Consider the following 12,931-nt stretch of genomic DNA (forward strand, 5'->3'; position numbering starts at 1 on the left):
GCAGCGGCCGCTGGGGGCCGTCACCTGACGCTGCGGGCCGTTCCCGCCGCCCTCGGCCGCGCCGGGATCCGGAAGCGCGCGGGAGTTCCGGGGCTCGCACGGTCACACCGGTGTGCGGCCCCCGCCTCAGCTCCTCTCCTTTAATGGCGCACATCACCATTAACCAGTACTTGCAGCAAGTAAGCACGATTTTAAAATTATTTTTAAAAATTAATCTATGGGCCCTGTTTGAGTGTGCGGCTTTGCTGTAAATGTGGTGCCTTGGTTAAGGAATAAATCAACGGAGGATGGGCGGTGTGGTGGGGAAATATATTTCTTCAGTGTGCGTGAGGCACACACCGTCTGAGTGCCAAGGGTGTGCCTGACAACTGTGGAGGTTTCTGAGGTGATTTATAGGTAAGAACGGCCGTGGAGGTCTGTGTGTGTACGCAGGGGCAAGTGCAGCTCAGCATTCGAGGGATACGGGGCTCGGAGATGCGCCCAGTGCGGACACAGCTGCTACCATGGATGAGTGGAGGGGCAGGAGCGGAGCCGCAGCGGTTCCAGCTGGATGGGGCTGTCAGTGACAAGCCTTTGTGTCTCCACTCTGCATGGCTCTTGCTGGACCATCGCATTTTCGTCGCTGTTACCATCTTACTTCATCTGGCATTAGTTAAGGCACGAAAAGAAAGTAATTGTTTGGGTCTTAGTCTCCAAAAATGGAGCATATGAGATCTCCCGGGACAGCGGTCTGCTCTGAAAAGTCCACGTTTTGTTAGGTTGACACTCTATTGAACTCCATTCAAGATGAAAAACTATCTTGCAAATATAAAATTACGTCTTCTTTTTCCGGAAATAAAAGCTAAACACAAATTTCTGAAAGAGTTTAAACAGTTGATTTTTCCTTTTTTTCTTGCTATTTTAGTCTATGGGGTTTTTTCCCATTTGGTATGAGTATTCCATACCTCAAAAAGATTTTTTTTTTTCATATTGGGAGACAAAAATATGATAAAGCATAAGCAGTGGGAAGGAAACTCTTAAGAAGTAATACGTGAAACTACCTCCATAATTGAATAAATTTCCACCTTGATGTCACAATAACCTGCCCAAGCAGACTGTTTTTACAAGGAGTTATCTTTAGCAGGAAGCAGGATTAAACCATTCTTCCACAGAATATAACATTTACAGTCTTAGCAGGTTTCAAAAGGATTTGATACAGATAGAATATCAATCTAATATCAGACATTGCCTTTGGAATGATATTTACATGTTAAATCTTCCTGTCTTCATTTTAAAGCATTTCTCAAAGATTGCATCTTTGCATCTGTGTTTGATGCCTATAAGTCCAACTGGAACTTTAAAAAGCTTAACCAAATCTGGCTCCCAACTGCTGTTTTACAGTGCTAAACCCATGTACATACATATGCTTGCTTCCTACAAATAAGGAAAAAAACACAACGGTGTTCTCTCTACCTTCTCCCTGAGACCTTTTTGAACAAAAGGTGTATTGAAAATACAAAATTATCTATTCAGTTTTAAGCCTTTAAAAACTTGCATTTGATTTCATATTAATATGTATGCACAGTCGTAACTAGGCGGTGGCTTCTGTAGTTGTTATGTTAGTTAAATATGTCGTGTGCCTGTTGCTGGATTTTATTCTGTAATGTGACTGTTTACTTTGGTAGGTGCAAGAAGCCATTGAGACCAGAGATGGTACATTTTGTGCAGAATTAGTTTCATTTAAACATCCACATGTTGCAAACCCAAGGCTACAGGTGAGGATGTGTTTTTTGACCTTCTGTTTTACTTTGAGTTTTCCCAGCTCTATGTGTGGGTTCCTTTCCATTGGAGAGAAACCTCAGAAATCTCTTTCACAGGCTGAGGTAGGATCCCCATGTAGGTTTGCTTCCCTTTTCTTTTTACAAGGATACTATATATAATTTTTATTTTCTGGTTGGCTCTTTTGTTCTATTTTGAATTGTTTTCTGGATGGATACAGTTTTGAATGTCCTTTCTGACCAAGTCTGCATTAGTTATTAGCATGGCACCATGGAAGGCACTATGGACAAAAAAGCGGTGGGTAGTGTGTTTGTGTGTTTTGTGTGTTTTGGATGCTTTTATTTAAGGCTGGCTCTGTCCAGGTTCTGGAGACAGAATGCACACTAGCAATTCATTACTCTGGGTAGGATTGTTAATGTAACTTAAAGTTCTGGTTGATGCCTACTAGAGGTTCCTTCCAACCCTGGCAAATCTGTGAGAACTGCCATGGCAAAATATGCATATGATGTTCTGTTTCTGGTGCATTGGATGTTCCTCTAATGTTTTATTGATTTATTCTACACTTAGCTTCCATCTCCAGAGGAGAAGTGTCAACAAGTTTTGGAATCACCATATGATGAAATGTTTGCAGCCCACTTAAGGTAAAGATGGGCCCAGAATGTAAAGTCAGTTGTGAGGCGTGCAGCAGGGATGGGGAAGGATATCCTTAAGTTTACTTTCCTATTTTAAAGGGCTTACACCTGAAAACTTGGTATTTATTAGTCTTATAAATAATGCTAGAATTGCAGGAAATAAAGACTTTCTTTCTCCTCTCCACATAAAGTTTGCTCTATGTACCTGGCTGTCATCTGTGTATGGCCATTGGCACAGCATTGTCAGTGCTTGCTGTTTCCCCTCTGCCTACTAGTTGCACAAGAATTTAGAGTGAAATAAGTGAGGGAAATGAATATTTTTAAAAGGGAATTTTAATGATAAAAGTACTCTTAAGAGAGCTTAGTATCTAAGTAATTCTTTTTTAGGCTTTTGCTAAGTCATTTTCTGCATCTAGTCTCTTTCAACAATCTTGAATTTTTAAAATTTAATCTTGGTGACAGTGTCAATAAGCATTAGGTTATATAGAACAAATACCTATTCATGTCTAGGATTTGTTTTCTACAATTATCAATCTTAGTGCTCTATTAATATACTTGTGCCAGTGTTTTAGGAATGCTTCTATTCATATTCCTTTGTGCCTTAAATAACCTGTAAAACTTCATGCCTGGTAGGACACAAAAATCAATATTTCATTTGTGTATATTTTCTGATGCACTAATGCACCTTTTCTTTGACAGGTGTACTTATGCTGTTGCAAACCATGACTTCATAGAAGCATACAAATGCCAAACAGTTATTGTCCAATATCCTTTTCCATAAATCTTGCATATTGTTTTCAGATTAACTTCTTATAGACTAAGTTCTCTTTATGGTTTTTAAAAATCTAATAAAATGTGGTCTGCTTCCCAATACACTTCAGTTGTTTAGGTTTCTGAGCAAGGAAATCCAGATACGTTCTTCTTCCAGCTTTCTATAGGGTTAAGAAAGAATGTTTTACTTGGCTCTAAAATAGAATATTAATTTCTCCCAGAATATAAGAGAGTCTCAAATCATTATGATACCTTGCAGTTTTTACATGGCTGGAGGGGAAAATAATGATAAAGAAGCTTCTATCTTCTCTCTGCCAGTGTTCCTTACTGCTGCTGCCGTTCAAAGGAGTGCATGGCTGTGCTCACTTTCTTCCATGCTGCAACTCAGCTCCTCAACTCCTTGATGGTGTTTTGATTTCCAGTCTTTCATGTAGTCATATATGGTACCACTGAACAGCTGTTTCTCAAATCTGTGCTTTATTTCATGGCATTTTAAATTTTCCTAAACACAGTACATCTTTTCTGCGAGCATTTCAGGCACATAAAGAAGAAAATTGGTGAGTACATGGTAGAAAGCTACTAGAAAATAGCCTCATTTTTTCCTAGTATAATACCATTGGAGTCAAACTAAAATTATACCTATAGTTTTATTTATCCCCAGTGATGCTAAAATCAAGCCTAATTGGCTTTGTTGCCTGGTTGAGTTTTCATGTCCAAAGTGTGGAATGTAAACATCTGAGCTTAATTACATAGAATGGTCCATATGTAAATACATGAAGGATTTGTTCAAAGAGAAGTGGAATTTTATTAAAGCCATAGTAAAAAAGACTTTAGACAGCATTTTTGTAGTGTAGGATTTCTGAAATGCTGAGATCTTGAAGAACTGTCCTTTTAAGAAGTGCGTTCTTCTTCACTTAAAGATTAATACATACTTATCTAATTGTATGAGTAAGTAACAAAAAAAAAATTGCTTATTTCTCATGTCTTCCTTACTGCTTGATTTGCACCTACTAAGTGTACTATGATTTTTTTTTCCAGGGCCTTACCTATTATGTATTCTGTAGCCCTTGATCTTCGAATTTTTGCTAATAATGTAAGTAGATCTGATTAACAGCCTCATTACTTTTATCTGTTTGGTATTTCCACACTAGAAATGTTTTTACAGAGTTTATAACATGGTCAAATTTTGCTTAGTTCTCTTTAACCTCATTGTTTAGGATTTTGTTGACATGCTAAATTCATCTAGTCCTATTGAAAAGTGAGGTTGCTCAATCTTTCCACCTCCTATTGGCAGATGGAACTAGAGGAGTTATGAGGACCTGAATGCAACTCCCAGCAGTTGCTTAGACCTTATGAAGGGATAAACATTTTCTTTTTTGAGTGGCATGTGGTGTAAGTCACTATTTCCATGCTGTCCCTGGGATTTGGTGGAAATTGGAGGTATCACAGACAACCAAGCTGATCTAACCATTCACCAGATCTGCAGAGGGAACTTTCTGGTCCCCTTTTCCAGATGTGTGCACCACTTCTGATGCTCTTTGGAGCCCTTGGTGAGCCCATACAGCTGCTGACATGCTAATAATCCCCAAATTTACATTATTTTTCTCAGGATGGTGAATTGAAGTAGCTTGTGTAGGGATCTATTGAGAACTTCTAGGCCAAGCTAAGTGGCAGTGTTGTGATTTTGTTCCTAGTCACTTCACCTGGAGAGTTGAAGTAGAGTTCAAGTAAGGTTAGGGTTTGACAATATCCAGTATTTTCCCCTCATCACTCTCTCATGCCCAGTTACCCACAAAACCACATGTGGAATGCTTGCACAGGGAGTATTTTTTGTGTGTGTGACTGCTCTGCAACAAGTCTCAATTCTCAGTTTGAATGAGGGAAATCCATGTCTCTGAGATGCATGAGAAAGCGTAGTGTTGAATCAGTCATGCTGGAAGTGTTTGAACTCTGTCTTCTAACCTTAGTGTATTCAGAGTATCTGGTTTCAGAGAAGACTTCTGCAGCAGGATGCATTTCCATTTCTTTTATTTATGTTTCAGCTGGTGAGAATGCAAACATTATAATAAAACTTTTTAGAAAGCACGTAATAAATATCTAGTTGCTGTATTTTTTCTGTTGAAGTTCTGCATTAGTCAATGCATGGATCTTTCCCATATGTTGACAACTGAATTTTTTTTTTTTTCCTCTTTCTGCTGTAACATATGTTTTATCTTACTTCTGGATGTCTCAAGTCCCAGCAGTGTGTGTCACTACTGGAAACTGTTGAATATGGTTTAGAAATAGCATCTAGTCTTTGTGGCTGTGGAGAGAAACTGAATTATAAATTCTAAGACTCAATTCTAAAACTTCATAATTTCGAAAACTCCATAATTTTTCCAGGCTCTTGGTCTTTGTACACTTGAGTTGAAGTGTTAAAGCTCCAGTTGAGCATTATTTAGGTTTCTGAGAGCTGAATTTAGGTTTCTGAGAGCTGCATTAAGCTGAGCAGTACTAAAGGTAATAGTGATCAGTGATGTTTTCCAAGGATTGTCCTTCTCTACATTGAGTACATGTCCAGGAGCCTCTCTGCGTGTTTTCTTTTGTTCTGGGAGCTTGACTGCCTTCTAGATTTGGGAGATAGCAGCCATGACAGACCTCTTGCTATAATACATTATAAAATGCTAAATTAAGAAACTAAACTTTGCAGCCCAGTGAACCATGATGTAGAATTGCATATTGTTTCTTGCTAGGCAGATCAACAGCTTGTGAAGAAAGGGAAGAGCAAAGTGGGTGACATGTTGGAAAAGGCAGCAGAGCTGCTGATGGGCTGCTTTCGAGTCTGTGCCAGTGACACGTAAGTGAAGGACCCCCTGCTGCACTTGCACTAGAAAATTGCTAAAAACTTAATGAACTTTTCTTTAGATTTTCCCACTTACTTAGACCATATGTGGGTCTTAGAATGAGCACTTCTGAGGCTTGTCTCTTATTTATAGTCTGTTCTCTCTTGACTATTAACTACAGAGGGAGAGCCCTCACTTCAGGTTTAGCATTCCTAGCAGGTGTTGTTGGGAGGGACTGATTATGTCCCTGTTTCTTAGGAAAGGTGATTAATACTTCTGTGCCCTGTTAGTTGTGAAGTTTGCTCCATTAGAATTAATTATATGGAAAAGTGGTGGCTCTGGTTTCCAGTGTTAGCAATTTTAACACTTCTGAATTGGAAAAAATGCTTTTTTTGTGTCTTTCTTTCATCTCAGGTATTATAAGCCACTGCTGTGCTTGTGTGTGTTATCTGCAGACTGGAGTGAGGACCCTGATGCAGATGAATAATATTCTGCATGACATCTTTTCATTATGTTGAGAAAATATATAGCAGAGCTACACCTATGTTTACCCTAGAAAAGCTATGGAGTGAATATCTATGGCATGAATTTACTGTGAGGACAAAGTCATTCTTTTCTTACAATGTTCAATACTAGCAGGTTTTTTCTTTTTCCTTATGACAGTCGAGCAGGCATTGAGGACTCAAAGAAGTGGGGCATGTTGTTTCTTGTGAATCAGCTGTTTAAAATTTATTTTAAGGTAGGGTTCAAGTCTGGTAAGCTGTGTTTTGTATTTCATATTCTAAGTTAAACTCACCCTGTTTTTATATGCATCCATCTATCTGCATGCTGATTAAAATGCTAATTTTTTTCAACAGATCAACAAGCTCCATCTCTGTAAGCCCTTAATTAGAGCAATTGACAGCTCAAATCTGAAGGATGAGTATAGCATGGCACAGAGAGTTACATACAAATACTATGTTGGACGCAAGGCCATGTTTGACAGCGACTTTAAGCAAGGTACTGTGTGCCAGTAAGATGTGTTTAAAGTCTTGCTACTTGGCATGAAATCTTGCTGGAGTTGTGTGTGTGTGACTCAGAATTGCACTGATCAAAGGAAAACTCATGCTGAAAGGTCCAAGGCCCACAGGCTGACTTGGAACAGAGATGAGGTTACATCACACTTCTAATTGTAGTGTCTGCCCAGCTTTAAAATATTTGTGTTGGTGAAGTTCCCTACAGTCTTATGCATTATGTGTGTGCATTACAAAATGTGTGAGCATCCAAAAGAATAGGTTTGTAAAAGTTTTGCAGAGGAGCCTTCAACTCTCCAAGTTGCTGTGTGCCACATAGGAAATCTTCAGCAAACTGTAGTGTAGCAAACTGTAGTTTCTTGTTCCATTGATTTTGGAAGATGTACAAACTGCATTTCCTAGATTTCTAATAGATTTCACTAACAAAAATGCTTCTAGAGCTAAGGGGTACAGCTTCATCACTGATGCCCTTGACCAACTTCTGTTCTGGAGCTGGCTTTGTTGTTCCAAACTGTGTTCTGCCTTTCAGGCTTATCGTTTTTTCTCTCTTGGTGGGAGCTGCTGAGAGATTTTCATGCTGTTATGCTGTGTGATCTCACTGGCCCATTTCTGCAGCTCAGGAGATGTGGGCATTACATTCAGCTTTCATCTCTTGAAGAACATAATCTCAATTTAGGAAATAGAGTGTATTACCAGCAGTTCTTAGATTCTCTGCTTCTTTAATAGGAGCACAATAATATTACTGAAATTAGCTGAAAAATCCAATATTACTTGTAACTGTAATGTCTGACATGAAGATCCTGACAAGTTTTCTTTGACTTTCTGAAGGAGAACTTACCTTTCTAGTAATACTTTGTATTTTGTTGAATCTCCAACTTTATGTACTTTGAGTGACACGGTTCTTTTGTATACAATTTCAAATGTTATGTGCTCAAGAGAGATGGACATTGAGCACAGAATTTGGGTTACAGCTTTAATCCATTTTTGTATTGATTTGTGTTACTTGTGCTTGCAGCTGAGGAGTATCTGTCATTTGCCTTTGAGCACTGTCACCGATCAAGCCAGAAGAACAAAAGAATGATTTTGATCTACCTGCTGCCAGTAAAAATGTTGTTGGTGAGTAGATGCTACTTTCCTGAATAAGGGGAAGGGAGTACACATGCAGACTGTAAAACTGATGCTCAGTGTTTTCTTGGTTTTCCCTTAGTGGAATTCAGAGGCTATTTTACCCCTGTAAGAGCCAGCGAATGCACACCTTGTTATGTGAGGGCTAAAAGTGTTGAGTTGTCATTTACAGCAACATGGGAAAGGAGATAGGAGGGGAAATAACACAGCCAAACAAAAAACTCTACTCCCAAACAAAACCAACCTGGCCCTCCTTTCTCTCTACCTTTCTCCCACCGTTCCTAAGGGTGCAACCTGATGTTACTACTTTAAGGAAGGTATATTTGAATTCTTTGGAGAAGCACTCAACAGTTTGACTTCTGTCTTGTAGCAGGGTGCCTCTCTGCTGATCAACTGCACACAAAAGCCAGGGAATGTGTGGATTCAATAGAACCAATTTGTCTGCTTCTTTTATCTGGTGGAAGAAAGGAGGGTGTGCAAACAGATGGCTGAGGACTTCTGAGAGGGGTTTGCCACAGCTACAGCCTGTCTTTGGCTTTTTTATTTGTACCTCCTACATTTTCCCATTCAAGGCATGTCAGAAGGGTCATGAGGCAGAGCATTTTGGTTTTGAAAAATCAGTGAAGACTTGTTACTATTTGATCATTTCATATTTCTATTAAAATAATTAAGCACATATTTCTTGTTCCTGTTTTTTCCCATTTGCTGTGCTAACATTTGTGTATCCCTGAATTAGTGGATTATGCTGAGTATTAATTCATTGTGACTGAGGTGACAGGAACTAGATTTTAGAGTTTCCTGTTCTGGCCCTGTTCCCAAAGTTACCCATGTAGAATGTTATCACCTGCCTTTATTGAGTTGCCATTTTCCACCTTCCCCCTGGCCTGTTTATGACTTCCCTGCTTTTTCCTTTCAGTGCTCCCTTTCCAATCCCTTGCTGTGTCAAGTGGGTAAAGGGGGAGTATAGTGGGTATGATAATTGGTTTCTGTTTTCCTTGTTTTATTTGTTGACTTTCTTGTTTTCAGATCAATCAGTGGTAGGATTGATAAAGGAAAAAAGTCTTCCTAAAAGCTTTATTAACAGTCTTCCTACATCTTCGTCTCAGTCTCAACTGGGTGCCTTAAACTGGTTGGTCTGTTAGTGCCTAGAATTACTGTGGCTTTTCTAAAGCAGTTTTAGTGTACAAGAGGCATTAAAGAAACTAGATAAAGGTCATTGTATTTACAGTTGTTTTTTTTAAATCAGAGCCCAAAGATGAACACTAACTTCAAACTACTAAAATAGCTTGTGTGTTGGTTTTTTTGTTCCTAACAGCTCTCAGTAAACCTGCAGCTCAGTTCTGCTCTCAGCTAATCCTTCGTCCAGGAAAGGAGTTAGCAACAGCATAGCATGATGTAACTAAATTTAAAGTCTGACCAAGTCAATGTGCATTCTGATCTTTGCTGTGCAGGGGATAAAAGGAAAAGTTTCTTTTTGATTCTGTAGATGGTTCAGTCTTACCTGATCTAACAACAAGAATTAATTTTGTTTCTTTAAATTTAACCTTTCTCTCCCTTTTTTATTTTTTTGGGTGGGAGTGTGGTGGTGGTGGTTGTTTTTTGAGAGGACATTTTTATTTCTGCATGGAGGCATAGAGAAGAAAAAAATCTGTTACAGACTGAGATAACACTTGACAAGGCTGAAGCACTGCTCATATTCCTTTGGAAATGCTTGGGATTCCTGCAGTTCTTCTGTTTGTAGATTAAATGATACAACTGTGACATAAAATTTGAATCTCCCAAGGCCTCATGTCACAGGATCTTCTTGATTCTACAAGTTTGATAGTTGCTCCCTAACATGAAGTATTAATTGTCCCAAAATCATGATAAATCAGTAGTTATTGTGAGTTGTGCTACGAGGTGTTTGAGAGATGAGGGGGTTGTCTTGCAAATACTTTTATTTACTTGTATTCTGTAACAAAAAAAAAAGTGGTTAAAAATTCTTTTTTTCTCTTAAGAAACTTTTTTTTAGCTAGATTTTTTTTTACTAGATTCTATTTAAAATGTATTTAACTTTACCCTGGAAAACTTGGACACCATTTATTTTTCAGGGCCATATGCCAACAGTTCAGCTCTTAAAAAAGTATGACCTTATGCAGTTTGCTGAAGTAACAAAGTCTGTGAGGTATGATGCTTGCTTTTCTGCTTTGTGTTCAAAAAGTATTAAGTAAAAGGTGTTTCTTTGGGGTGATTGAGGAAGGCAGGGGAGGCATATTCCTACCTATTCATACTTTCTTTTCTCACTGATGTGAGACCTTCTCACTTTTTCATTTCTTTATCCTTGCAGTGAAGGAAATCTTCTGCTTCTGAATGATGCTCTAACAAAGCATGAGACCTTCTTTATTCGATGTGGAATCTTTCTTATCCTTGAGAAGCTGAAAATCATCACATACAGGAATCTCTTCAAGAAAGTGTAAGCATAACAAAAACTACATTTTTGGAAAAGCAGATTTATTATGGTTTCACCTGGGACTGGGGTAGAATTGTATATGCTCCTTACTTCTCTCTGAGAGAGCTGACTTCTTATTAAGGTGAATTTATTGTAGAAAGACCATTTTTCTAAGAAACAGAATTTTAAAGTGATTATTTCTCAATAACACTTTTTTCCTGTTGTTTCTTTCAGATATTTACTGCTCAAAACTCATCAGCTATCTCTAGATGCCTTTCTGATTGCTCTGAAGTTCATGCAGGTAGATGATGTTGATATTGATGAAGTCCAGTGTATTTTAGCTAACCTCATATATTTGGTAAGTGCTGACCACTTGTTGTCTGGTGCTTCCACACTTCTGACGGTGAAAAATATTAGATAGAGAATAACAGTTTATGACAAAAAACTCATCAGTAATACCAGTTTTTCTTGTGGTTTTTTTGAGAGACTTCTGCTCAAAGTGAAATGTTTTCATTTGCCCTGAGGACTTCCTCTAGTTCCTGCCTTTTTTTGCAGGAATCAGTTAAAATTGAAGTTGAATTTCACATTACAAATTCAATACTGACATTTCTATATATGAAGAAACATTGATTTAAAAATAGAAATCTTTCAGGTGGCACCAAAAAGATTTGTTCTGCATTTGAAGTAGGAGACTCTTGGTCTTCTCAAATTAGAAAAAAATAAAGCTAGATTTCTTTGGATCTGTTCTGCATTTTGTCTTTTACTCTAAGTGAATCTCAACTGCTTATGAATGGATAAAAGTTTGAAATCTAAATATTTGTATTAAATCAGAGGTTGTGAAGCATCATTGTAGTGTCAGCAAGAAAATTAACCACTACTCTGTTTCTGAAACATTGTTTGATGTGGTCTAAGTCACTGGGAGATTTCTTTCACTGTTACAAGACTATGTCTGAAAAGGAAGTGCAATGTCATTTAGTTTATTAGGTATCGAATGCTAATAGATTAAAATCCTCACTTTAAAGTGAACAAGAGTGACTTTAGAAACACTTTTGCAGAGCTCTTGTCTCTTGGAGGCAGTGTAAGCAGACCCATGGGGGGCCCTGGCAGGAGGCTGTCAGTCTGGCAGCACCCTTAGTGCACAAACAGGGTGGTGGCTCCAGCTTTGTGCTGGCTCTCCAAGGTGACCCAGTTACCTAAACTGGACCCTCGTGCATATTTAGGTACAGTAGGGCAGTGGTGAGTGAGCATAAACAGCTCTGCTATGGTTAGCTTGGGTTGTAGGGATTGTGTTACCAGCTCTAGGTACTAACTCTGCCTTTTTCTCCTTCTGCCAGGGTCACATTAAAGGCTACATATCCCATCAGCATCAGAAGCTTGTGGTCAGCAAGCAGAACCCATTTCCTCCACTGTCAACAGTGTGTTGTTGAATATTGCATCTTAGCCGTGCAAGTACTCTTCAGATACTCAGCTTGCCCAGTGGGACTGCTCCCAGTGACCCCAGGAACACTGTCAATGGCCTGGTTCATGTCCAGGACTGAAATACCAGGAACTGTTCGTGGCTCCTTTCCCAGAATGGGCAAGGCTGCCAGGGTTACAAAGTGCATTGAAATGAAATGTTGACTTTGAAATGGTTGTTTCCACAGGCTTTCTACATCATTCAAAGTATCTCATGAAGAAATAAAGCAAAGCATTCCAAATTCCTTCCCAACTACTTAAAAGCTTTTATAAAGTACTTCATGTTACTATTTCTGTGTTTATCCTTCAGAGAGAAGTATCAGCCTTTGTTACTTGTGTTAATCCATTCTACAGAGTGGAAGTAATGTTTTCTTACATGGTTTCCAATTTTTTTGAAGTCTCAATAATTTTGCTGGTATTAAATACTCTCTTCAAACTATCTCTAAAAAATAGAGAAGTGTTTGACACCAAAAGCTTTACTGTGTCAGTAATACTTATGGGTTTGAGTATATGTGGTAGGTGCCCACAAGATGGCTTTGGGATTCTTTTTAGTTCTGGTCATATTTTGTTTAATTTTTGTTATGATGAACAAAAACTCATGTATCCAAATTATCCATACTCTGTTTTATTTTGCTTCTGGGGAAAACACTACCACTGGATCCAGAATTTTAAGTGCTACTACCCTGGGGGTCAGTTTGTTTGCTTGGGGGTGGTACAATGTAACTTTGTCCAGACTGAGATTTTAGTTTGGGAATTTTAAAATTATTTTTAAAACAAATAAAACATTTGTTTTTTGTTGTCTTTGACAGTTGGGTTTTATTTTACCCTCTAAGTGACATGGGCATCATTCCTAAGGGAAAATATAAATTCCATGTATGAGGGGAAGCATTTTTTAGTGTGATGAAAATGTCAAGTGCTACCTCAACA

At 38.5% G+C, this 12,931-nt stretch overlaps 1 protein-coding gene across 1 annotated transcript; it reads left to right on the forward strand.

Moving 5' to 3' along the window:
* Positions 1-42: 42 nt before the first annotated feature.
* PCID2 (PCI domain containing 2) lies at positions 43-12,810 on the forward strand. Its single transcript, XM_066545292.1, has 14 exons — positions 43-179; positions 1,665-1,754; positions 2,326-2,399; positions 3,090-3,155; positions 3,677-3,718; positions 4,200-4,254; positions 5,894-5,997; positions 6,647-6,722; positions 6,841-6,982; positions 8,012-8,112; positions 10,212-10,285; positions 10,448-10,573; positions 10,784-10,907; positions 11,884-12,810. Exons 1-14 carry the CDS (start codon positions 144-146, stop codon positions 11,974-11,976), a joined length of 1,203 nt encoding a protein of 400 aa, XP_066401389.1. The 5' UTR covers positions 43-143; the 3' UTR covers positions 11,977-12,810.
* Positions 12,811-12,931: the final 121 nt, after the last annotated feature.

This window comes from Molothrus aeneus, chromosome 2, assembly GCF_037042795.1.
Source record: "Molothrus aeneus isolate 106 chromosome 2, BPBGC_Maene_1.0, whole genome shotgun sequence".
NCBI lineage: Eukaryota > Metazoa > Chordata > Aves > Passeriformes > Icteridae > Molothrus > Molothrus aeneus.